Source organism: Patagioenas fasciata, chromosome 2 (genome assembly GCF_037038585.1).
Source record: "Patagioenas fasciata isolate bPatFas1 chromosome 2, bPatFas1.hap1, whole genome shotgun sequence".
Lineage (NCBI taxonomy): Eukaryota > Metazoa > Chordata > Aves > Columbiformes > Columbidae > Patagioenas > Patagioenas fasciata.
In genome coordinates this window covers 38787766-38815470 of record NC_092521.1, presented here as the reverse complement: position 1 = coordinate 38815470, position 27705 = coordinate 38787766, and the positions used below count along the sequence as shown (strand labels likewise).

At 37.4% G+C, this 27705-nt stretch overlaps 1 protein-coding gene across 1 annotated transcript; it reads left to right on the top strand.

The window, feature by feature from the left end:
- Positions 1-25: 25 nt before the first annotated feature.
- On the top strand, positions 26-26069 carry YTHDF3 (YTH N6-methyladenosine RNA binding protein F3). The gene is made up of 5 exons (XM_065830007.2): positions 26-403; positions 2483-2507; positions 7820-7905; positions 9295-10887; positions 21549-26069. The coding sequence occupies exons 1-5, from the start codon at positions 380-382 to the stop codon at positions 21570-21572; spliced, it is 1752 nt and encodes a 583-aa protein (XP_065686079.1). The 5' UTR covers positions 26-379; the 3' UTR covers positions 21573-26069.
- Positions 26070-27705: the final 1636 nt, after the last annotated feature.

Here is a 27705-nt window from a genome sequence, read left to right as displayed (position 1 = left end):
GGGCGCGCGCGGGGCGGTTTTCGTCCCCACGTGACATGGAGGCGGGGACGGGAAGGGAAAGGTCAGTGGCGACGCCGGCGGAGGGGGAGCGGAAGGTCAGGGCGCCGCGGAGCGGAAGTGGGAGCCGGAGCCCGTCCGCCATTGTGGGGAAGCGGAGCCCAGAGCAGAGGGGGAAGTGGCGCTGCGTCCGGCCGGCCGGCTCCTTCCAACGGGAACCCGATCGGTGGCCGCAGCGAGCCCAGGCGGCGGCGACGACAATCAGGCGGCGGGGAGGAGGCGGCGGCGAGCGGCGCGGCGCGGCGGGCGAGCGGCCCCGGCGTGCGGATTCACTCGAGGCCCAGGCGGAGCGGAGCGAGGGGATCGCGGCTCCCCGTGAAGAATGTCAGCCACCAGCGTCGACCAGGTACCAGCCGCGGAACGGGGGAGCGGCCGTCCGTTCCCTGCCCTTTCCTTTTCCCCGGCCCGTCGCTAGCCCCGGCGGGGGGGGCGGCGGCCACCTGCACCTTCCCTCGCCGCCGGGGCGGCGCGGTTCACGGCCTCCTCCTCCTTCCCTCTCTTTCTCCCGCCTTCCGTCCCCGCCGCCATGGGGAGCGGCGATCAATCGGAGCCGGCGGCGCCTGGGATGGCGGGCTCCTTCCCCGGCAGCCCCTATTTATAACCGCTGATCCGCGCCAGAGCCGCTCCGCGCCAGAGCCGCTCCGCCTCCCCGCCCGCAGGGCCCGCCGGCGCTCAGCCCCGCGCCTCCCGGCCCGCCGCCCTGCCGCCTGGGCCCCGCCGCCCGGCCCGGCTCCTTTGTGTGTTCTCTCCCCGACCGAGCCCCTTCGGCCTGCTGCTCCCTCTCTCCACTCCCGGAGCGCCTTGGGGCCCGGCTCCCCACGACGCCCGGCCCTGGCTTCTCTCCCTGGCGCTCCCCTGGCTTCTTGTAACCGCATCCTTTCTCTTCGTGCCCTTCTATCTACTCACCCACTTACTCTCCCTTCGGGCCTCTGGTTTTTGCTCTTTCCCCACAGTCGCTGCTTCTCCTGGCTGTTCTCATCTGTTTCTCCTAAGTGCTGTTCTGCACTTTTTTAGTTGGTTCTTCACAGAGCTTAGGGTCGTTATTTTTCTATCTTTCTCGGCCTCTGCTGCCTTTTCATTTCTGGTTGGAAGCTATTCTGTCTTGATCTCTGCTTCCTCCGTGGGCCTCTGCCACTCCCCAAAAGTTTTGGCCCTGCAGTCTTCTACCCACTTGTATTTTCTCTATGTGTCTTTAATGTTTTGTTTTTTTCTGTCTCTGTGCATGCTCTCCAGTTCCTTTTTATGCAATTTTTTCTAGCTTGGTGATCTTTTAGCTTTGCATTGCTCTGTTTTCCACGAAGACTGCTTCTTCCCAGCTTTTTTAGTTCTGTGTCTGTTGTTGGTTTTTGCATGCCATTGTGTCTGGAGTAGATCCATCCCAGAAGATGAGTTGGGTTTTTTAAGGTTACAGAGATTTTTTTTCTTTGATATTGGGAGAGGGAGGTGACCAACCAGTGTAGCTTTAGATTAAGCAGTGTTAAACAGTCTTATGATAACTCAGACACAGATGCACGTAAAAGATGGAGGTGGTTGCTTCATGAACTATCAAACCTCTGAATACTGAGTTTTTCAGGACTAAAAGTTGTTAGAGTGATGGATCCTGGAGACCCACTCATGCTTAGTTGTACATATGTGAGAAGATGAATTAGATTTTTATGGACTAGCGTTTGTTTTTCTAACCTATTTTATTTTGCTATAGAGATATTAAGGATACTGTAACTTGTACTGTTGCGGTGATTCTTAGTGCATGACAGATTAACGGTGTTTTGTAGTGACTAATCCTAAAAAAAAAAAAAAAATCCTCCTTAAGGTATTATTTCCTTGTGTGAAAACTCCATACAGACTGTATCATTTTCTCACTGTTAATTGCCTAGGAAAGGAACCCACAACTACTAGTTGAGCTTACAACATCACTGTATATTCCTTTGTATATCTAAAGAGCAAGGCATTGTATGTTGTTCTCTGATAAGTACCCATCAGTCAACCTAAAAGATGACAGATGATAATGAAGTTCTAGTAGTGGTAGTATTCTTAGGCTACTAACTGTTTTTGTTCTTTTACTCTATGCTTTGTTTATTGCTTGTATTTCGGGAGGGGGGCGGGGGTTAGGGAAGGGTAATTGAAGTTAATTTGTTGTTCAGGTTTTCAGCACTGTTTAAGCTTCACATGCTGTAGAAGACTAGATTATTTCAATGCCTTTTTGTGAATTTTTTCATTTTTTGAATTATTTTTGTCGAGGTTGTATAGTATTTTATATGATAGTATTCTATATAGTATCAAATATTTTATAATAGCGTGTTTTCGTAGTATTTGAAACTGATTTTGAAAAGAGCAGAATTGGCGTAGAAATTGAATTACCCTGAAGTAAATATTAGAGGATTCTAACTGAACTTGTTTTGCTTTTTTTCCACTTTCCTATATACAGAGACCTAAAGGACAGGGAAACAAAGGTAAGTTGATTCTTGAATTTCTGTATAAATCTCTAATATTGCTGTTTATTGAGGTTAATATATCTTCAGACAAATGTGGGAAGAGAATGTAGTTATAGGATGTCTTTTATTTTAGAGCAAGACAACAGGAAATTGTGTGCCAAAATGTTACTTCCCAGAATTTTTACTGTGGCACAGTCGTATATCAGTTTAAAATGTTTTATTTCTCAAATGAAGATTAATATCAGAAGTTGGACGATAACATAGCTGTTTATTTTTAGCTGACTTTGTAATATGCTTGTGTGATATCTTTAACAGTATACCTTGGGCCTTTCTCTGCAGTGCATAGAATCAGTGTGCTAGAATCATCAGGAAGAATCTTTTGAACAGCTTCCTTTGCTTGCAAGACAACCACCATGTGACTAGTTACTCATATCTGTGAACAGAATGTATCACCTTCCTTATTCTCAGAAATTTTGTAGGCTTTTTTCATTTTTATGTCAGTTTAGAGTATTTTCTTAGTGCTTGTAGGCCTTCTGCTTTTCTATTTTTTCATATTTCTGTCAGCATCTTAGTTTTTTAAATACCATACTCAGTGGGGTTTCTTCTCTCCCACAGAAACAAGGAACTACCTACCTAATATTCTTCTCTCTAAAATTCTTGGCAAGTCTGTCGTAAACAGCAACTCAGATTATATCTTGCAATTTAGTTCTGGTCTGGAATTTGTTATCTTTGCTATAAAGGCTAATACTCTATTTGGGAATTCTTTTTGTCTAATACTTTGTGCCCACTTAATTCTTAGGTGTATGACAAGATGAGCTATAGAATAGCATGTACACAGCTGCTACCTTCTTGTGTTAATATGCTTATTATTTTTTTATGCAGATAAGAAACTTTTTTTTGGAGCTCATGTACTCTTTGCTCCCCACTGTTCATTATGTGAACTAATCTAATTGTTTTCTTTGAACTGTCATTTAATGTTATCCTCAGCGTCCTTATTCTGTTATTCTGTCTATGTGCAGATTATCTGCTTCCTATTACATATATCACTTACAAGGTGGCACATCATTCCTGAATCTTGCTGAGTTTGGCCTGTTCCTTTTAATTTCTCTGCATTCAGAGAAAAGTGAACTTGTGTTTACCTTCTCAGACTGGTCATTCTGTAATAGTATTCTCTCATATTCTAATTGTTCCACCTTTCCCCCCCGCCGCCCCCAAACAAACTGGAGCTTCTGTTTCTCTGTGTCTGAAGTAGTTTGTGTTTATACTTTCCATGTTGCCCTTAAATGAAAAGTCTGATTAATTTTAGCAAGTAGTTTGTGGCTTTACGTTCTTTGAATTACCATATCTCAGTTTTAGTGAGGTTATTCAGATGCATCTATTAGAGAATCATACAAGTAGTTTTAAAGTATACACCAGATATATGAATTGGAGTGGAAGTACTAAGTATTTCAATTTGGGTATTATGTTGCAGCATGTTTAATAGTGAAAATGCGGGAGTCAGCTTTACTTTAACTTAAAGCACACAAAAATATGCTAACATAAATAATTTGTAAATGCTGCAGAATGTTTGAATCAAAGCACATGTCTAAGTTTGCTATGTAAGGAAGAGATTTTTGCATTTCTGAACTTAGATTTTTATGGAGTGCATCCTTTTAAATGATGGATACTTATTATTTGTTCTCTTGCTGAGAATATAACCAAAATGAAAACTGTAGTGAAACAAAGCAATAATCTCCTCCGTTCTGTTAAATCATTTGATATAATGTCTATTTAAGGGAACTAAATGATGATTTAGCATTAGATTAAAGGGCTGGGAGATTGAAGATTGTGGTACAGTAGTTGGCTTTGGGTTAGAGACTTTTTCAGGAGGATAAATTAAGTCAGTATCAGCAATCCTTACTTGACCATCTGTTAGCAGACTGTAATTCTTTTCAGGTGTCATGATAGGTCCCAGCTTAAAGGACCTTGAAGGGAAGATATGATACTGAGTTAACAGACTAACCTGAAGTTGGTTCTGTGCTTAAGAATCATAATGTTAGAGAGCATGGTAAAAAGATTACTGTCTACATGTCTGGTAGAGTAAATGAGAGAATGTGAGTGAGGAGTATAAGGGGTGCATGCATTAAAATAGAGTATTTTTCCATATTGAAACAAAACATAGTAGAACTGTAAATTATATTGGGATGTAGCTGATTTTTATTGTCTAGTAAAATGCTTTTGAGGCTTTATTCTATTTGATTATAAATTGGTGCACAGTACTGTTTCCCTTGACCAGAATTTGTAGGATTGAAGTTCTAGTGTGTAGAACAGTACTAGTGATCTGTTGTGTTACATATTTGTGTTGGTATTTTGGAGATTTGAATGACTAAATTGTCCTGTCTTTAAAGTTTTCTTGTTCTAGTTGTCAACTACTATACAGTTGGCAGAAAACATAGGAACTGATATTAATCAAATTATGTCTTACAGTGATGTGGAAAAATTGTCATTCCCAAAACTCCCCCTTTTTTTCCCACCTTGTTCTTTTGTTTGTTGTGCCAGTGTATCACACCTGTGATAGGAAAGTGCTGACTTGTGTTTACACATACACATAAATAATGAAATTTTGGAATTTGTAGTAGGCGTAAATGTAAGCATTAGGTTTAAAACAAGAATGAAATGTTTGTGTTTCTTGTAGTATTTATTCATGTTAATTAAGGTGTAACAGCTTCTTGTAATGAAAATCTTATTCTTGTGTCTTTGGCCACAATTTGTACATTTTGCAAATGGTTATTCAGAGGATAGGAGCAGTTAAAGCTTACGTTGTTTTAAGTTCCTTAATTTGATGAGTTGTTTCTTGCCAGTGTCTAATTACATTTTAAGTTTTCGCAGTGTTTGCGGAAGTATACAGTGTTTTCAGGATTGGATTGATACAGATATTTTTAGTAACTGTAGATTAGTTTCAATTAGTATTCTTCATCGCTGCCATGTTCGGTTGGAACACTTAATGTGAGATTTTTTGGGAATGAGGCATGCATCTTAATCTGTTTGCTCATTAAATGTGTGTGGGCTACGTTCTTCATTATTAACACATTATGTAAAGTTAGAATGAAAAACCAAAGAAACACGCTTCTACTGGGAATATTTATATTTACTAGGAAAGTTGTTGGTATAGAACTCTTTTGTGTTGCTGACTTAAGAGCTCAGTACAGAATAAATAAGAAAATACATTTACAAGATTATTCTGTGTTCGTTGTAATGGCAGACCAAAAATAATTCTGTCTTAAGTGACCTTTAGATACCTCTGAAACAATAAACACAGCAGATGTGTGTTTTATGGAAATTAGCTGTCAGTATGAAGAGCTTAATTTTGATAGCAGCATGTCAAGACTAGAATGCTGTTTATTCCTTTATTTGTGGTTGCATGCTTTTAAGAAACTTCTATGCCTCCATCTACGTTTTTAATTACAACAGAATTGTATTTGAGAATTGTGCTCTCCACAGTATTTGGTTAACTCTAAGCGATGGACATGACATCGACAAAAGATTTTGAAGCTCATCCCATGTGTGACTGAGCCAGATATAAAGAGGAATATAGTGTTCCAGCTCATTAATGTGTTACCATTGTGTGTAAATTCAGGATGATTAATGACCTTAACTGAAACTCTGTATGAGGCAAAAAAATTCCCAACACCTAATGTTAATTTGAATTTGGTATTTAATTTAGAAATACTGTTCTGTCAAGTTTTAAAACCCTTTGTGCTCACCTAGGCTGGTTATATTTGGCTGTAGCTAGTATACAAATGCACTGTGCCAATTTGTAGTAAGTGAAATGTCAAGTGTTCTGACTTAAATTTCCAGGAAGATAATCAAAACACAAGTGGGTTTCTTCCTTCCCAGGTATTTGCCTTGAAAAAGAAAAACCCGTTGTTTTATGTTATGAACTTTCGTCTCTTTTTACTGCTCTCTGAAATGAATTTTTTTTTTTTCCAGAATTTTGGTTGTGCCTTGTGATTATATCTATTACATTGTCATTCTTTTCAGCTGAAACTGAAGACAGTTTGTTTTAGAGGTGTTAAAGTCAAATGTGAAAAAAAAATTGAAATGACTTGGTCCAGGCACTACTTGGTTTGCAATGTGAATTTTGGGTGGCAAAAAACCCCTGGAATGAAACAGACAAAATCCCGCTCTTAAACACTACCTCCAACAAAGCTGAAGGTTTAGTTACATGGTTGTATATACTTTTCCAAATCTTTTGCTAAAAGAGGGAAACCATGGAGTCAGTTCTTAACTCAGTGTCTCCAGCTGTCAGAAAATATGATGTTTTGTTGTAACTTCTGCAGTCATGGTTTCTCAATTTGCCTTACTGCTGATCACTGTAAAACTGTGTGGTTGTGTTTGCTGTGTGGTTTGTATTTTTTTTTTTCTTCATTGAACCCATTTGATAAATAACAAAAGTGTGTTTGGAAAAGCAGTAGTATATTTTTGTGAAGAAGTCTTCATCTTCAAGTTGTATAGTTGCAAATTGTTGGTTTAAGTCCCTGTTCTGCTTTGTACTGTGAGAAACAATGGAACTTAGTAGAAGTTTGTGCAATTTGACTTTGTTTAAATAGTAGCCTGGGGGAGGATAGAGAGACATTTCAAGTAATTTGGGCAGCTGGAAAATCCCAGGTAGGTGTAATGCCGTAGATGAAATGAAAGGTAATAGGAGGCCAAGAAGAGCAGGTAGGAAGAGATTCCAGTGTGTAGTGGCATATTTGTTGGGAAAGGATTGTAATTACCCTTGGGGACTTTAGCTCTTGTTTCTGTCTTGCTTTGTATGCTCTAAGGTTCAAAGATGCTGCTAATGCAGTACAGTATAATATTTATGTAGGAAATACAGAATTAAATAGGCGAATAGTGGTGCTCTTCATGGTTGTCTTGGGGGGTAACTGGCTTTCCTCCTGGCAGGATAAAGCTGTGTGTTGCAGCTCTCCCTCAACCTTTTGAATGTTCCTCATCTGGTTGGTCTGCACATTTGCACTTAGTCTGGTATTTCTGGAAATGCTCGATTTACTGCCTGTGCAAATAAGATGTGCTTTCTTCTGTCTTTGGAGCTGAGGAAAAAGAATAGTCACGAGTAGTCTGCTCTGGTTGCCATCTTTCCAGAAATCTCCTGAGATCCGATCGTGATCATTAATAGGATGAGCTATTTTCTTTAAATTTAACAAAGCGGTGTTTAACAATAATGTGTTCAGTCTCAGCAAAGTACAGGTACAAGTATTTCAATGTACAGATGATTAAGAAATGTTACCTAAATTAAAAATGCAACATATATCTTTTAGAGAGTATACCTAATACAGATTTACTTTTAGTTTCAGTACAAAACGGTTCGATTCATCAAAAGGATGCAGTAAATGATGATGATTTTGAGCCATATCTAAGTAGTCAGACAAATCAGGTAAGTGCACACTGTTTACTATCTTGAAGTTAATTTTGGAGTTCAACTGACTTCCAGACTTAATTAATTTTTGGATGATATTTTTTAGCATTACTTATTTGCCTGAAAATCTGCTGAAATATAATTTTATATCTTATCATGTCTTATACAGTATCTTAAACAGGTAAAGTCTTAATTCTGGAAAAGACTCAGTAAAAAACATGTTCTCATATCTCCTGCTCTTGTGTTTCTGCTCTGACTTTAGAAAGATGCAGTTACAAGAAGCTTGAGGAAAAAAAAAAACAAACACCAAAACAAAAACCCCCAAACAAAACACCACACCTTAAATTTACAGTATCTATTGGATGCAGTTCAAAACAACAGTTTCTTTGGCTCTGAGAAAATATTAACTGCTTGGACATGGTTTCCTTTGAAGTTGGTAGAAGTAGCTCTCAGTTGATGGCATAATAGATTGAAGCTTAATGTTACTACAACTTGATATAACTTATGCAAGGAAGTTAATGACTTTCAGAGCTGTGAATTGTCTCTGTAATCAAATGTTAGTATTCATTTAGTTAAGTTTGTAAGTTGTAGTGGTCTTGAGAGAGGGTGAAATTACAAATTATTGAAAGGCTTAGGGAGTTTTGCTTGCCTTCTCATTTTTTTTCAAATAATACAGTAAGGAGCCATCAGCTAGAGGATGATAATGTGTGGTTTTTCCTCCAAACATTATTAGAAATCATGTGGGGATAGGCCTTCAAATGCCTTGGAGCTTTATCTTAAGTAGTGAATTCTGTGATTACCCAGGACTCTTGGGAGTGGAATTTGAATTTAGGTAGGAAACTTTGTTCTCCTGGACCACAGATTGTACTTAATGCCCATTCTCAGTAGTGTGGAAGTGTTAGTTTGATTTGTGTTCCACCTGAAACAAACAGGCATCCTTTTCACTATAGTATTCTGGCAGGTGTCTCCAATTAGAAGTGAGAAACTTTACAAAAAAAAAAGTAAGAATACCAAAACTTTAAATCATAGTGGCAGCTTATTTTTCTGTATTCATGAAACTACAGTCGTTATGACTAATTTTTTTAAAGTAGCTTGTTATTCTCTTGATACTGTTGACATGGAGGTATTTTATACCTAGCTCAGTAACTGAAAATAAAGATAATATATTACAAAAAAATGAGCTCTTCAGTGCTTTGAAAAGGTCTGTTGAGGAAAAAATGCCCATATCTAGCAGATACTTTGTTTACCTTTTATGTTGAAAGGAGTGGTGAAGTTACAAATGCATTCATATAATAATTAAAATGTTTTAGACTGTATAATGCGGGGTTTTGCTTGTTTGTTTTTTTTTTTTTTTCCTCTCCCTGAGCATAATTGCCTGCATTGCTGATTTATTTTATTTTCTTGCAGAGTAACAGCTATCCACCAATGTCAGACCCATATATGCCTAGTTATTATGCTCCATCCATTGGATTTCCATACTCTTTAGGTGAAGCAGCGTGGTCAACTGCAGGCGACCCTCCAATGCCATACTTGACAACTTATGGACAGATGAGTAATGGTGAACACCATTACATACCTGATGGTGTATTTAGTCAACCTGGGGCATTAGGAAATACCCCTCCATTTCTTGGGCAGCATGGATTTAATTTTTTTCCTGGGAATGCAGACTTCTCTACATGGGGGACAAGTGGATCTCAGGGACAATCAACGCAAAGCTCTGCTTACAGCAGCAGCTATGGTTATCCACCGAGTTCTCTTGGGAGGGCCATAGCAGATGGACAGGCTGGATTTGGCAGTGATACTCTGAGCAAGGTGCCTGGGATTAGCAGCATTGAGCAAGGCATGACTGGACTGAAAATTGGTGGAGATATGACGGCTGCTGTGACAAAAACCGTAGGTTCAGCTCTGAGCAGTACAGGTATGACAAGCATTGCAGCAAACAGCGTGCCCCCAGTTAGCAGTTCAGCACCTAAACCAACCTCCTGGGCTGCCATTGCAAGGAAGCCTGCTAAACCTCAGCCGAAACTTAAGCCTAAAGGTAATGTGGGCATTGGGGGCCCCGCTGTACCACCACCACCTATAAAACACAACATGAATATTGGAACTTGGGATGACAAAGGGTCAGTGGTAAAAGCACCCCCGGCCCAAACAGTACTGCCTCCTCAGACTATAATCCAGCAGCCTCAGCCATTAATTCAACCACCACCACTGGTGCAAAGCCAACTGCCTCAACAGCAGCCTCAGCCACAGCAACCACAACAGCAACAAGGACCTCAGCAGCAGGCCCAACCTCACCAGTTGCAGCAGCAACAGCTGCAAAACCGCTGGGTAGCTCCTCGTAATCGGGGTGTGGGCTTCAGCCAGAACAATGGAGCTGCTAGTGAGAACTTTGGTTTAGGTGTTGTATCTGTCAGCTCCTCACCTTCTGGTGTGGAAGTGCACCCAGTGCTGGAGAAACTAAAGGCCATAAACAACTACAATCCCAAAGACTTCGATTGGAATCTGAAGAATGGACGTGTGTTTATAATCAAAAGTTATTCAGAGGACGATATTCATCGCTCCATTAAGTACTCTATCTGGTGTAGTACTGAACATGGTAATAAGCGCTTGGATGCTGCATACCGTTCCCTGAATGGAAAAGGCCCACTCTATTTACTCTTCAGTGTGAATGGCAGTGGACACTTTTGTGGAGTGGCTGAGATGAAGTCTGTTGTGGACTACAATGCCTATGCTGGTGTCTGGTCTCAGGATAAGTGGAAGGGGAAGTTTGATGTCAAATGGATCTTTGTCAAAGACGTTCCCAATAACCAACTGCGGCATATTCGCTTGGAAAACAATGACAACAAACCGGTTACCAATTCGAGGGACACTCAAGAGGTACCCCTAGAAAAAGCCAAGCAAGTGCTTAAAATAATTGCTACTTTCAAGCATACCACCTCAATCTTTGATGACTTTGCACATTATGAGAAGCGTCAAGAGGAGGAGGAAGCCATGCGTAGGGTAAGAAATTGATGTCATTGAAGTAGCTCTCCTGTTTTTTCTGGTTTTGGGAACAACTGGGCTTTCTGTGTGCGAGTGAGTCAGAAAGTGGTGCTTTTTACCCAAGGTGTCTGTACTTGATATAACTGGCTCTTGATGAAAAGGTTTAAGTTCTTGTAAATTGTTTTGTTGACACAGGTATGTGTTTAACCACAGTACTAACACAGGCCTGCTTAAGCAGAGTTCTGACATGTTTTACCCTTTGGAGCAAACAAAAACTGAATTGAGTGTATTACCTGTAACTAAAGTGTTCTAGTTTAGACTTTTATGGTTCTGGATGTCACAAAAAGGACTTGAAATTACAGGAGAGACTTACTTTATTTACCATAACATTTCAGTTCAAAATCTGCTTTAACATAATGTTAACAGCATGATTAAATTTGTCTTTTGTACAGTTGTGAAACACAAAAGTGATACAGTGATGACTTGTACAGTGTCAGAATTATTTTTTGGACATTTCTCATAGTGCAATTCCTAAAAAAAGTGATGTGTAGTTAATTTCTGAAAAGTTTAGCTATGATAAATCTGAAGAGAAACCTTTAGTTTTGGAAGTGTTTCAGAAAACCAGACAAGAGAAAAAGGCATTTAATTTAAGCTCTTCTAGAGCACTTGTTTGCTTTTATTTTGTGTGTATTCTCCCTACTAAAACGCTTGTGTTCACTATTGACCACAATATTTATTTCAGTATATTTTTCTGTCCAGGCTTGCTAGTAACTCCATATATATGATTTGTCTCATGGTTAGACACATTTCGGCAACTGTTGTGCCAGTTAGATAATGTACTGATTCGGAAATAGGAGTTTGCATCAGTGCAGTTTGGTGGTAGTGCTCCCCATTCATCCTGTCACATCACCTACTGAATAAAAAAAACCCACAAAAGTCTAGAGTTTATGCTAATTAGGGGCCTGTGGGATGTGAAGTCCTGAATTTGTTCACTTTTTGAAGGTGCCACAATTCTGGCTGTGTAAGAATTTCACTGCTTCATGGCCTTCTTCTCCTAGGTTTCTAGTACTGCAATGGTTCCACCCCTTTTGTACATTCCTAATCCTTCTACACACATTAAATGTCCTATAGACCAGTGTCGTGCATACCCAAAATCAGTTTTGTGGTTTTATAGCACAGTTCTGCAGTGAATTGACATGTTGGAAGTGTTTGCATTGTTTGGAGGCAAGATGAATATCTCAGTTGGGTGTGTAATGCCTTTTGAATTTTTTTTTTTTTTTAAGAGAATACTGAATGTGCCCTAAATTAGTACTGTTACTTCTGTGACATCTTGATGATAGGAGGACAGACCACATTCTTAACTAATATTCGGTGTTAGAGGAAAACCACCCCTTTCAGGCTTTAGTACAACTTCACTGTGATTTCGGTAGTATTTCAGAAGGGCAATGATTATCCTGTTTTTCTGCAGCCGTAATATTTCATTATTTTCTTAGTTTTTCATGTTATAATACACTTCACAAATAAATTGTTTGCTTCAAAAATATCTAGTTTTGTGAAAAAAGTTATCAAAGGAGTCATAATTCAGACATGCCCTAGCAACTCAGGAAGATAGTGTGTTTTAATTGTGCTTTTGTTCCCACTATAATAGGTGAAAACCATGAAATGGAGACAGGGAACACAGATTTTTGGTAGTTGTTCTATGTATGCTAAACTTAAAATTTAAAGTGCTAAATTCAGCATTTAGTAGGTCTCAAACTAGGTGACTGTGATTATGTATATTTGTGTAATAAAGTCACGTTACTGTTTCCTTTAGTGTCTTCAGGGAAACACAGTATCAAACTCTACTTTTATCTGTTAACAGTTACCTTTCCCAATGCTATTAGGAGAAAACATACTTGCATATTAGGCATTGAGTCCTCTGCATCATACAAAAAATGACTAGAGAGCTGCATATCTAGTTGTGAGGTTTGCTCTTTGTAGATGAATTTGAGATATGCCTTAAGCAAACAAATACCTACTTAAAATGTAGGAAGTCCGAATTAAACTAATGACAGCTCCTGAGAGATCATCTTTACCATTCTTTTATCGAGTGTTGATTTTAAGCCTCTAGGTTTCTTCTTTTATCCCACAGTATACAAATAACCTGTTTATAAATTGTAAACATACAACACTTTTATGATTAAATAACAGTTTGGGAATGCAACAATTAGTATTATAAACTCTGGTTTCTGGTTAATTGAGTAATCCTTTATTTCCTAGTGCTAAGTAGGCTTTTATGGATCTGTCTTTAAATTAGTGCACGTTCTGCTACCCATAGCACTGTGTAAATTGAGTTCATGGCCGTTTGCTGTGGCAATCACATTGTTTCCAGTGTTTCTGTCATGAAAAATGTGTTCATTGCTGTTAATAAAATATTAAATGCATCAAGCAGCAGTAGTCATGTACATGTTCCTTAAAGTTCGATAAATGTTTTGTTGTTGCATAGGTGGTAACAAACTTTCAAACTGCCAGTGATCTAAACATAGTAAACAACATATGATTTACAGATTTAATTTACTTCGTAACTGTTCATCGTTCCAGCTAACTTATTTTAAAGTAATTGGTTGTAAGAGTTTAATCTTAACAACTCAGGGGGACCAATAATTAACTTCCGATATGACCTAGCAGTATATTTTATTAAAATATGTCATACACTTAATAAAAGCGGAATGAATAGTCTGTGATTAACATGAAACTTCAGTCACTTTACCATTTGGTAAAGGTTACTTGCAAATGATTACGAATACTCTCTTTAAGCGTAGATATTAGAACACTAGTGTCTACCACTGTTGGATATGACCTCAGTTTGGGTAAGGTAGCTACAATTGGGGTTGGAAACAAATATGTGCAGTAATCGCACTTTTACGGTGCAGGTGCCAGTGTCCTATTCTAAGTGTACAAGTGCTGTGATCTTTCACCAAAGGAGCAAAGAAATCAACAATGTTTTTCATGAGTTCTGTCACTAATAGATTGAAATAATCTGAAATTGCATTAGTCCTTAGTATGAACTACTGCTTTGTGGTGTAAATGTGCATATTTGTTTGCAGATTATTTAAAAATGTGTTTGATTGCCTTTCAACAGAACGCAGTAGCACAAGTATCTAAAAAAAATGGAATGAAAATCTTAAAATATGCCATTTAAGAGCATGTAATTACATTAGGAAAATAAAGGGTATTGAAAGGAAAAAAAATCTGTATTAGTAGATTTTACTGAGAACCATTTACATACAAGGATCAAAATGAGATGTTGTTTTGATGAAATATGCATTTATTGGAAGATTACAACTTCCTTACCCTCAGGCCATGGCTTGTTAACCTGCAATTACTTGTTGTCCTAGGACTTCTTTTGAATGCTTTTTAGTGCAGAATTCTACTTTTATGGCATATAATGGAAAAAAAAAATGATTCCACATAGCGGTAGAATGCTCTAGGTGGTTTTCTTAGTGAGATAGTTCAGAAAAATAATTAAATTTTATCCATGGGAGAAAATAGAAGAATTCAGTATATATTTGTGTTGACCTAGTTTGCATTTGGAATTTTTACTATTCAGGAAGCCTTTAAATGTCAGATAAATAAGAATTTAAAATGTTGGCTTTCTCCTGTTGTACTACAGATCTTGTAATAGGAGTGCTGATATAGCTAAAACTTTCTGACTCAAAAAGAGTAATTTCTTTTTTTTCCCCTTTTATTGGTACTAATGCAATTTCTGTTTCTCTGATAATTGGTTTACAATTGAACTGCAGTGTTAAGCAGTGTGAGTGCTTTCCACTCCAGGACACTACTGACTTTATGCCTGATTTGGTATTTCTTGAAAATATCTGAAAGGAAGGAGGGAAGTGAGAAAACATCCAGTAAGAGTAAACCGAAGACACTTCCTCCTCCCCTTACCTGCCAACCATCAGCTATTAGGTTATAATGTCAAAATCAGACAAAGATACATCCACAGTCCTGGTACAAGTCAAGAAAAACACGTGGTTGACCAACATTTTTAATGCAGTTAAATGATAGTTGTACCAGACAGCTGCTTAAAGTTTGCCTATTCACATCTAAAAGAGGTTCGAAACAGTAAATGTGAAACAGGTTATGTTTTATTTTTTGAGGAACTTGAGCATTTCCTGTATGCTTTTGGTGTTGTTTCAAGGGGCATGATTTTGCAGTTTCCTTGATGTGTTTATCCACAGTTTCCTTTTCATAAATGTAGATGATATTGCAGGTCTGATGTCTGTTTTAAGAAAACAAAACCAATATGGTCAGAAAATAGAAACAGCAGGTACAGTTTTTGCTCCCTTGGTAATCGTGAGACGAATATGTACCCCTGGTCTTGGGAGAAGAAAGAAGATAATTTGGAACTGGAATAATTTTAAATATACTATTCAGAATTTTCAGCCCATGATGCTGTGTTAGTTATGTCTTCATTTGCTTTTGCATCTCTAGTCTTTTGGAAACACTAAAAAATTACCTACAAGTTCTTTTCTTATCGACACATGGATTTCAAATGAGCTCATTTTCTGTGTCGTTGGTGGAGTTGTTTCTGTTCACAAGTAGGGGCTAGAATTTATGACGGGATGAGGGCAGCATGGAGAGATCTGGGTGTTAAAATATGGTATTGTATAAAGTGGCTATATAAGCATTGAGTAGTGGTGCCTTTCTCCTGTGAAGGGAAAAGGTGGTGCAACAGGGAAAGTGCAATATTGGACTGCTTAATGAAAGAAATGGAATGTAGTTAAACTTTCAGGTGATCTTAGTTTATAGTGACACTTGCATGGATCTTGTAATGTGTTTTCTTTTTGATTTGAAATTCCTATCTGAAAAATGAAGCCTACAGAGTCCTTTTTACAGCATGGGTTAAATTATCTGACTCTGGGACTTGAAAGACCAGCTTCTCCTGTAAAATAGAGACCCCTATTGGAAAAACTAGGAATATCAACCATAGGGTTTACCTTAATGCTCAAGAGATCTTTCATTTCTGGAATCTGATTCTTCAGTGTACTTAGATATGAAGGTAGCTGTCTAAGAGAAGACTTCAATCTTGAATTGAGCTTTACTTCTTGACTTCAAAAACAACAATTTTAAATCTTATAGAGCAAAAGCAGAACCTTGAATATACAGGTATAGCTATTAAAATTCCGGCTACATCTGCTACTAAATTGTCTGAAAGATTCTTGTCTAGTATATTTTGTAGGCTGTACAGTGGATGTCATTTCCCTTCCAAGGTTACTATAGATTCCTTAGCAGGGCAATTAAATAATGTCTTGCTGTTGTTGTTCATGGGCATTTGAGAAAAATTAAAAATGGTGTCAAAGTCACCTTTCTGCTCCTTTTGCTGGGACAGTGATCATTACTCAATGTGGTTTCCATAGATGTAGTTAGAAGCTATCTGTCAGTCTTCAAAAGCCAATGTTATGCTGTGAGCACTGTTAACAAACAGTAATGAGGACCTAGACACTTGATTTTTATTTATTTATTTATTTTTTTAAAACTTGCAGAAATGGCTGCCTTGTACCTAATTAAAAACTGATATTTCAGTTTTAACAATGTACAGGACTGAAAGGCAGCACTTGCTACTGGTAGTTAGAATTGAGTAATCCATCACTGAAAGTATCCACCTGGGAAAACAAGACTGGAAGGGCTTTTCTGGCTCATGAAACTCAAGCTTGGTTTTTGCAGAGCCCTTCCTTGTTGTGTGTTATCATCTGCTATTTTTAAAGTAGTTGGGTTTCTTTCTGTTTCTCTGTCTTCTAAATGTTTGTACCCTATTATTTAGTGTGCTGTGGAATTTCGGATGTGGATTAAGTTCTTATTGCCGTTATCATTACCACAATAAAATAATATGGTCTGTCCATGTTCCACTAACAATGCATCTGTCTGCTCCAATTTAAATTTAATTACCATTTTACAGTAATTTGTTCACATTTCTACTATTGCTAAGTATGTTTCAGAGGCTGAAATAATTAAAATACCCTCAAAACTAATAGGAAGAATAAATAAATTAGGAGTCTAGGTCTTGTAGTTTTTCAGAATTTCTTAATATTCATATGCTTGAAAGCCTCACTTCCTGTCTGGAATTGAAATGATCTGCAGCAGCAGGGTCTTTGAGTATTAATTCATAAGGCTAACCGGAAGAAGGAACTGTTCTTGAGTTGTAAAACCTCATTTGACTTCCGGTGTTCACTTTTTTAATTTGTGCCTTGTAGTTTTCATATTGGGATAGGGAAGAGAAGAAAATGGTTGGCGGGGGCTGGCATCTCCACAGGAAAAATTTCTATGCCCATGTAAGGCTTCTAGAGATCCTTCCTATCCAATCCTTCCCTCCCATCTTCCCAGAGTTTCCAGAAGTGCTTCTCAGAAAAATGTGTTTAAATATTTTTGTCTGGTTGTGAGGTGCTCTCTGTCTTCAGTAGATTTACCTTCCCTAGTTTAGAATTCAAGAGTGAGAAGTTTTTATTTTACGCAATTTTAAATTTTCAGTAGTGTAGTTGATAGTAACAGCCAATGAACTGCTTGTAATAAATGGAGTGAACTATTTCTAGCATATTTCAGTTTTCTCAGTAATCTGTTTTTCATTGTGGTTCTCAAGCACTGAGGTCAATGTTTGTGCTGTCATAGCTGTAATGGTACACGGGGGTGCAATAAACTACAGAATATGGCTGATGCTATTAGTAAATGAGATTTCATGAACTTTGCTGTGGCTCCTTCTCAGCAGCTCTCCAGCTGTCTGTTCTGCCCCTGCCAGGTGTTTCTGCCTACGCAGTGGAGTTGGCAGCAGAGATGTGTGCCTGTTGCCTTGCTTCACAAAATGCAGTCTGACATGTTAGCTTACTTTGCAGATGAGCAGAGTTTTTAAACTGAAGATTAAACTGCAGTTTGCAGTGAAGCAGCTGTGATGTGCTACACATTGCCTTCTGAAGCTGTGGTGAGGATGCTACCTCTTGGGAGAGGGGCAAAGCAGACAGCTTCAGGCATAAACATTTTACCATTGCATTAAGATGCAAAAGTTTGGCAAAATTCTAGTTGTTTTTCTTTTTTGCAAGTAGAGCTGATTGTGCTGAAGGCGAGTGTCTGTGGAAATTATCTGCAATTTGCCTGTGCAACTTTGCAATCCTGGATAGCTTTCAAAATGGACACCTTGAAATTCTTGCACTTGCAACTGCTATAAAAAACAAAACACCAAAACAAAACAAAAAAAAAAATCCCAAATCAAACAAAAAAAACCAAAAGTCCTTTCATGTCTACCTTCCTTCACCTTGAGCTTCAGTTTGTGGGATCTGAGAAGAAAATAGAGCTGAGGGCTGTAGTAGCTTCTTGTTGTTAGGCTATCATTTACATTTTTGCTGCTTGAAATGAGGCTTTTTCATTTCCCTTGTTTTTGACAAAAGATTCCAGGAGGCAATGTTGTGTGCGTCTCAGTAGTTTCTTTCAAATTGGATCAGGAAATGCTTTTGTCGTGTTGAATTTGGTTAGCATAGAGATTTTGTTAAATCTGAGGATAAATTACATTGCAGCTACTTTTCAGCACAGGATCATTCAGTTAGTGTGCTGAATTCAGAGAACTGAAGTTTGGAAATCAGTCAACCTCACAGTTCAGAAGAAGTTATACTGTTAATTCCATAACTTTGCACTAGATCGATGAATGTTTTGGAGGCCCAAGCCTTCTTAGGTTCACCTTCACTCGATTTTTGTCAGCTTGTGTAAAAAGTTACCTGCATGGTCTGGCAGCTACTTTTAACCAGCTGATGCATTCCCACATAGTTCTGATTCAAATGGTACCTAATTTCCACGACCTGCTCTTAAGCTCCCTCTAAAGCTGGGGAATTTCACCTCAGCAAGTTCTGAAGTGAAGCTCACCTCTGGCAGGGAACTTCACTTGACTGGAGAAGCTTTTTATCTGAGAGCATTGCAAGAGATGTGGAAAAGGCTTTGCTCATCTGAATATAACAAATAAGAGATTTTTTTTTAATGAAAGGGAAATGTAGTGGAATCCAGTCAGTAACACTGTAAACTTTCTCTGCTCTGATGCAGGAAACCTGCTGGGGGTAAAATCTTCTGCTGCTTTGTCTGTGATAACTTTTTAATACAAAACCAATCAAACAAAAGCTGTCCAATGGAAAACTAGGAAGAAAAAAAAAAGGCAACTGCAAGACAGAGGAAGAAAGCTTTTTGAGATGGGTAAAGGCAGTGGTAGTGAGTGTGATCTGACTTAAAAGAAAGAGTTTAATTTACTTTTGAGTGTAATAGCACTACCTGTGTTTTGAATAAATCAGGATTTTTTGTTGTCCCTTTTGCTATATAGGGTGTCAGATGTCACTGATATCAATCTAAAGAAAATACTGTGCACTTGCAAAATGTCAAGTTTGTATGTCTGCTTTAAGTATTTAAATATAGGTGTAGTGATATATAACTTTGAGACTATAGGAAAGGTGCACTGGTGTGGTTTTAAAGCCTTTTCCTCTGTAGAATTCAAAATGCACGTGAAATTTGTAACGCTTCTTTTGTTCAATCCGCTGGAAGAAGGTGGTCAGGATATCATTACCTTTCTACTTTGAATTTTTATGAACTTAAATGATTTTGAGTTCAGGAGCTACACAAAGCACAAGGTTGATTACTGTGCAGCAGTTTGCAGTGCAGAGAGAGGCTTTCTGGACAGCTTGGCTCAGTGGTTACAGATGTAATACTTGCAAATGGGAAGGAACTGATGATTTTATTTGTATGTAGGTAGTATTTAAAATTGTGAACATGTTGATATTTCGTTATTTAACATCACAGTTTCGTAGACTCCTGCTTAATACTGCAGTAGTATTTTTTTAGCACTTTGTGCAGTTCTTTCAGTTGAATTCTACTAATAGTAGAGGAATAATCTGAGATGTGCACAAGCAGGCTATTTTTGAATGCCTTACATGCATAGTGAGGCATGAGGCCAGGGATCATCTCTTTTTCAGCCTAGATGTGCTCTGTTAACATATCAGTTTGAATTAATGACTGTTACTATCAATCTCAAATTTTAAACCCAATATCTTACTGTGCAAATATTAGTTACATTTCTTTGAATTAGGAAAAAATGATTTCTAGCAGAATATTGCAATTATCACTCTTGTGTTAAATAGACTGAAGTTCTGCCATAGAGAATGACAGGTCTTAGATACAGAGCTGCTGGGACTGTGAGCAAGAACCCTGTGTGGATTTACTTTTTTAGTGTTCATCTTATAGCAACTCAGAGGGCTGTTTTGGAGAGGATTACACCAGCAGCTGTACTCTAATAACCAGTATAAATTTTATGTATCCTCTTCTTTCATTATAGTGTCTTTTTGGCAGAATTTATTTGGGTCCATATGCCAATTAGGACTTTTCCTAAATAGTTTCTAGCATAATAAAGTTTCAGGATGATATCAGAGTGGTTTTGAAATAATGGTTTAAATGCCTCCTGGTTTATTTTGGTTTTCCCTATTATGTTTATGTTCAGTTTATAACATACTGGAAATGAACCTATGCATCTTCTGTGGAGGTATTTTAAAACATTTATATAATGTGCTCAGTTGTACATATTCAAAAAGGGAATGCTATTGGAAGATAAATTCTTAGTTCCTTAGAGTCAAACTACAGTATCTTTTTACAGTCTAGAAGGTATATAATGAAGGTAATGAGATAGAGCTCATTATCTGTTTTTATTTTTTTCCTAGAGGTAGTCGTAATGCTTAAGTGTGTGTTTATCTTTGACAAATTAGAGAAAATGCACTGAAAATGTTATTTACTCGGTTAGACTCTGTTACAGAAGAAGGATTTGTTAGTCGTTGATAGGGACACAGCTCAGTTAGTATTTTAGCCCTTAACCATGCCAAGTTGTTTATCCGTGTTTGTATTACACAGACAACATCACACACTTTGTACCTTTACACCAAATGCAACATCTCATAATGCTCTGAGGGCTTTGTAGTGAATATGGTCTTGACTGCAACTTAGGCTTGCATTCAAGTGGGCCTTTTTCCAGCCATTCCTACCTCACTGGTTTTGCATTTTGTGACTAAAAGTAATTTTTAAAAAAAGTATGATGGCTTTTTTTTTTTAAATTATTTTTCTTGCCATTCGAGCCATGTGTTTGTATGTATGGAGGAGGTGGTACTGTGCTAGCTTGTTCCTTTACCTTTTGATCTTAAGCACATTGAAACATTTCATTACAGTAAGCTTTGAATGAGATACCTGGGAATATGATCATCACTTTTTTGGGGATATAATAGGTGGAGAGTAGATTATTTAAATACTAATGCAGAACATTTTTGACAAATTAAGCGGAAGATTTAGGGTACCTCTTTCTTGCCTTGTTTGTAGATCACTTGGTCTCCTTTTTCAGCTCACTTTGTGCATTACATTTTTTTGGAAGTGATTTAAAAGCAGCACTGTAAAACCTTTTATTTTTGATGGCTGTATTTGAAACATATTTGCCTTTTAGTTTTATATATACTTCTGTGTTTCTTTTAAAGAAGTTGACTTGAATTAGTTATTTCATATTCCTGAAAAAAGTGAAATTTTTTCCTTGAAAACTTGTTGCCTGGAGAAAATCCAAGCAATACAATTGCTCTGATGATAGGAAAGCAGATAATGTTGAACTGTATTAATATATTATCTTCCTTTTTTCTTCTTTTTTTCAGGAGAGAAATAGAAACAAACAATAACTATACGGAGATGTCCAGCTAGAATTACAACACTAATGATGTAGACTCTGGAAATGCCTAATATGTCTAAGAAGACGTTATTAAAGCTTTTTTCTGCTTAAGGTGACATCTTTGAACACTTTAACACAAAATTGACTCTTCTTGTAATGGTTCTCATCAGTGCATCTGCCCTTATACTCTCTCACCAAACACACTTGAGAACTGTACTTTCGTCAAGCACTTTCTGTCCTGAAGCTTTTACCAGTATCTGCTGTCTTTTGTATTTATGCATCCTAGCTATAAGGCACAGGAGACTGAACGAATGCAAGGATTCATTAACTCTTTGAATTTGTTAAATACTAACATTTAACCATTAGAAGTGGTTCAATGATGTGAGATTCACATTGCTTCAACTTAATTTTTTCTTTGTTGTAGTTTTTTTAATTGTCAGTTTTTAGCTATTCAACAGATTAAAAGCAAATCATGCCATATTTAGTCCTGGAGTAAAACTCAAGTCTAAATGTTCATGTGAAAATTATTGTAGTAATCTTTTAATATGGCAAAGCAACTTTAAGCTGCAGTTTAGCCAAATGAAACGTAACATGAAATTATATTAGAATGACATTTCCCTTGTTTCAAACTGTTTGGTGTAAGAGAATATTAATATGCAGCTTGGTGGGCACCACCAGTTAATGCACATTTCTTTATTTTTTTTTCTGTAACATGTATACTGAAAAAGTGCATTTGTCTGAGGAACTGTTTGTTTGCTACCACTCAATGAATCTCAGTTTTGAGTAAATGTACCTCAGTCTAAATCAGACTTTTTATGACCTTTATAACTACATTTAAAATAATCTTTAATTCCTATTTCTGGGTGTTTGCAAGCCTGACAGATTGCTATCATGAAAGTGAAAATTTACTCCTCTAGGTGAATCACTAGCTAAATAAACATAATTCTTGTTTAGCAAGCATATACTCTGTTTCTCAAATTTTTTGTTTCACTGTCCCAATATCCAGGTGTCTTTTCCCCTGTTTGAAAATATTTTGAGAAAAATACTTTGATCTGTGGAGATGACGTATTCATGGTCACGTTAACACAATTTTTGTTAAAACCGTGCAGCAAGAATTTCAGAATATACATTAAAATGTGTAATTCTATATTAGTTTTTAACTTCTAAAAATTATATCTTTTTTGTTTTCAGTTTATGTAACAACACATTCTATCTGCTGGAAGAGAATATTAAAAAAATGTTAAGCGGGTATATTGACTGTAAAAAAAAAAAAAAAAATACTGAACAGCCTGTACCAAACTCCGGGGATAGCTTTCTCTTTTTAGAACAGCAGTGTAGAAGTCAGATATGTTATACCTTAAAATAGCAATACCACATTTTATTTGAACATGTTTCATGTCTTATGGTCCAACACAGATGTTTATATTGTGTTTTGAGTCCTTCATTTACAGATCCTGGCAGTCAAAGTTCTGGAGCTTGAGTGGCAAAGGTTTGTTTTGAATACAGACTATTTTGCTATATTTTACTTTTCTCTCTTCCAAAGCCCCTTGCACTCTTCTAACCTTGCAAACACAAGAAGTTCAGTACATGCTCATTATTTAAAATGTTGTTTGAGACTGCAGGGTAGCAGATAGGAATCTTAATTTTTACTGCCAGTTTTTGGGAAACTCCAAAGGGAAGCCACTCCTGTATTTTGGATAAAAGAAGCAATCTCACTTAAATGTGATTGTGTAACAAGTAGCAAGTGGGATGAGGGAAGGACAAGTGAAGTGCGAATTGTAAGAGGAGACTTACATGAAAGCTTAAAGCCCAAACCCTATGAAATTTGGCTTGAGCCCAAAAATTGCTGCTTCCATGCATTTCTGTTTCTGGCTAACAGGTTTTATAGCTACTTGTTTCCCTCTGTTGGCTGATTTATGGATTACTGCCCATTTTTCCAATTGTTAGTTAGGCCAAGGTCAGTGTTGTGAGTCTAAAGAATGTAGTCCTTCCGATGATCCTTCATGGAATGGATTAGCATGCTTCTGCTCCATTACAAAAATATCTTATGAAAATGCACAGAAGTTTCCAGTTAAAAGAAAGCTACTGATAGAGTCAGGAATTCAGGAATTGATTTGCATGTGCAACCATAGTTTGTTTCCACTGCAGTATTCATATTTTTGCAGGCTTTGTTAGTATTTCCTGCTTTACCCCTTGCCTTTTTTATTTTAATAGCATGAGCATTACTCTTGGATTGAATCAAGCTTAGTATAAAATGGGATCATCACTCTGTTGCAGACTTTGAGAGCTTGGAAAATGAGGCAGGATTGTGAGAAAAGGAGGTGATCACATTTAGAGAGCTGTGACAGTTCTTATACTGTTCCAGGATTTTTAGCAAACCTACAAATAGAAGAGTTTCATTCCTGATGGTGTTAGTCATGTTGCAACCGATTTGATGACTGCTGGGAGTCTAGTTTGTGAGGCTGAAATTAAAAGGAATTTCATGTGCATATAAAGTGCTGTAAAAATAGTATATAATATTGTAAAATCAGCTATGGAGTGCTGTACTAGTTAATGGACATGTGAAACTTTTAGCTTTCAGCTTCCTTATGCACGAGTTCTTTTCCTCCAGAAAGAAAAGGAATGGTGCTTAATATCTCAAATAAATGTAGAAATACATTTTTTGGTCTGATTTTTCCATACAGTGAAGTTGGTGTAATGACTACTTGCTAATGGAGGAGTCCTGTTCCTGATGCCTCCTCCTTTGTGTCAGCATTTGTTTTCCTGTGATCCATACTGAGCCAGTTCAAGATGTTTTCTGCAGATTTAATGGTCTGGGTAGTTCTCTGTGAGGTCAGATGTTTAGAAGGGAGATGTTGGGAGGTGAAGAAAGGAGACTTGTCCTTTCAGAAGCAGGTATCCACTGTAGAATAGGCTTAGCTGCACTACACACTTAATGGGTTGGTGAACCAGAGATGCAGCAGAATGGTTAAAACTGGGAAAGGCTCTCCAAGAAAAAAAACAATTCCATTTTCAGTGTAAGATTGTGGTTGTGTACAGTAAGATATGATGTTCTTGCATATGTTCAGTGATAGCAGGAAGAGGGAAAAAATACTGAGTATATATACTACTTTTTCCACTTCAAGGAGACCTCAGAATTCATATAGAAAAGTTATTGCTGGAAAGGCTTGTCTGACCAACACAAGTGGGACAAACTGAAGTTGTAGGAGCTTTGCTAACCTTGAGTGTCTCTTGACTTTGTAACATCAGCATCATTATCATAGGTTTTTTTAGTATTTGACTTTGACGAGAAATAATTCCTGTCAGTTGAATGCTCAAGTTACTGGGCACTACTGTATTTTGAGGGACTTGGATTGGGGAAAAACTCCTTATCCACAACTAGACAAATTTCGTTACTTCATGTCTCTTTCTGTTCCAGGCTTAATTTATCAAATACTTGCTTCTATACATCCTCTTGCTCTGTTCATCTTTTTGGATACTCTGGCAGTCTCATAATGCACTGTCTGCAAAATTCAGATACAAAAGCTCCTTGCCAAAATGATTCTCATCCCAGACAAATCTGTGGCACCAAAAAGAAAGAGAATGTTAAGAATGTTAAGCTCTTGGTCAGGTGCTAATAACGTAATATTTAGGAGGAAGCATCTCAAGTATTTTTTGCAGTTTAGTCGAAGTTCTATTTTGAAGTTGCTTTCTGTTTCATAGGAAGATTTTACACACTTGAAATATGTTCCTTAAGAAAGAAGTTTTAAATAAACTATTTTGATGTGCATCTTTTCTAGCTGAAACTGAGTTGAAGCAACAGTGTTTTGAACTGTGTTTTTCAAAATTATTGGTGGCTCTTTCACCAGAAAGGTATTTATATACTTCAGCTGATTCTAGTGCAGCAAAAATCCAGTGTGGACAGTCTCTGAGTTTTCTGCAGCTCTTATTTTTAAATCAATAATTCTGGGCATTCAAATACAAATCACCCTTTAGGATTTTGTATTATTTTCGAAGCCATTTGAACTCATTTTTCCTACCATTTTGTGTAGGAAATACGCACAGATTTTCTGTGTCTTGTTTATTCTTTTGCCAGGTGAAGAGCCATGTAATATACTGATAAATTAAGAGAGATTAAGAGACCAACTCTTTTCAATTGAAGCAAAACCTTTTTTAAAATTTTGTAGGTTTTTGTGTACATTAAAGTATGATAACTCAGATGAGAATTCTTTGGCATGAGAATTGACCATTTGATTTTATTTAATCTGCTTGAAAATTTCTGTGAAAGTAACCTGTTTGCATCTTTATTCCTTATTTATTTTATTCTCAGCCTGACGTATCCACCATAGTTTAGCATGGGAGGGGGGAGGAAAGAATTTTTCTATGGATCAAAGGAATTTTAAGCAGATGAGTTTGGCTTCATATAAAATTAGAATATTAGTGTACAGTTGGCATGTTGTCCTCAAAGCATCTGTCCTATACTGTCTGTTCTACTTTATATATTTTAATAAAGTGCATTTTAATATGATGAATATGGACCTTTCAGTTCAAAAAGTTAAATTTGTATCCTCTTTAGGCTTTTGACAGTATTTCTCTTCCCATAATAATCCTGAAACATTCTTATTACTACTTTCAGTGTCCAGGGATATCTAAGCCAAATATTATTAATAAAAAATGCTGTTTATTAATATAAGGGGATGTATGTATAATGTTTGTGTTTGTTACCTGTTCCTTTCTGACCTTGTCCTTCTTCACAAGTGGAAATTCAACAAACAGAAGTCAAACACCAGTTAATTGGCTCCTCCAAACAATTTCCCTACATATTTCACAAGAAGCTGTTTTGCCACTTTGGAAGCAGAATGCGAATGGTTAGTGGATCTTCAAGCATTTTCCTCCAGAAGCCTGTGTTTGGTCAGATGTTCAAGAGCCAATGAATTTGTTACTCCCGCCTAAGTAAGCATTCCTTCCCACTTCCCTGCCCTTTCTAGGAAGACTCCGCTGTGCTGCCTCTTGTCTGCTGCTCCCTTTGGATGCTCATGGGGGAAGCCTGGTGTTGGATCCTGTTTTCACCATCTGCAAAAAAGTTTTCTGACTTTATTTTCTCCTCTGGACAGAGGAAAACTTCTGGCTGAGTTTAGCTTGTCTCAGTTTCTCTCGGCCTGTTTGCCACAATGTAAATAGAGAAATTATTGCTTTAATAACCAGATGAATTCAGTCTGCCATGTGGTGTATGCCATTTTTTTTAAAGTTAATTCTGCAGCATTTTTGTTCAGAAGATGGAAAGGGACATTATTTCATTAGAATTTTAAAGGGCATAGAGATTTTTTTTAAATACAAGGGTCCACTCTAAGTGTTCTTCTGAATTTTAGTGGTGGTGGTAACTGATGTGTTGAGTGAGAGTTTATAAGGTGTTTGCACATCCTGTGTGCATTTGCACTTGTCATCTTAATACTGAATTAACTTCCTTTGCCTGTAAAATTAGTTTGTAACACTTGAGAAATTTTACTTTGTTATTTTGAATTTCATCTACTCAGAGGTACTATTACATTTAATCTGCCTGCACAAATTTACGTGCATCTTGAGAATGAAGTGGATGTTCATGTAAAATTAAACAAGGTACTCTAGAATGATGACTGTGTTTTAAGTTGAGCTTGTGGGCTTTCAGATGAACAAGCTGTCTTGATTTGTGCCCTCATATGTGAAGCATTACACTTAAATATTGAACTCTGAATTTATGCATCCTTTCTTTCCTGTTCTGCAAACATCTGAAAGAACCTCAGATGTTAAAAGAAAAAAAAATAAATCCTTGCTTTATGCTTAGTCCAGGAATGAAAATTTCCAAACTAAGCATTTGAGCAAGATACATGGAGGTTTAGCTTTAGTTTGAGCTAAGCTTATGGCGTTTCATCAAAAGGGTAAAATAAAAGGTTGCGAATCTGTCATTATCTACTGAAGTTGTATATCTGCTATTAAAAAAAAAGAAAAGCTGAAATTTTATTTTGCAAGCATTAATATGTGCAACTGCTGTTCAGTATTACCCAAGAATCTTAAAAGTACTTGCATCAGTTCAGATTAGCAGCCATGTAAAATAGAGGATGAAATGACAGATCTCTTTTCTCCAGGAATACAGAATTGTTAAATTGGTTAAAATTCAGATGTTTGTG

Coding starts and splice junctions, on each gene's coding strand:
- YTHDF3 (XM_065830007.2), top strand. CDS start 380: ATGTCAGCCACCAGCGTCGACCAG. Junction 7,906..9,294: donor TAAGTAGTCAGACAAATCAG/GTAAGTGCACAC, acceptor ATTTTCTTGCAG/AGTAACAGCTATCCACCAAT. Junction 10,888..21,548: donor AGGAGGAAGCCATGCGTAGG/GTAAGAAATTGA, acceptor TCTTTTTTTCAG/GAGAGAAATAGAAACAAACA.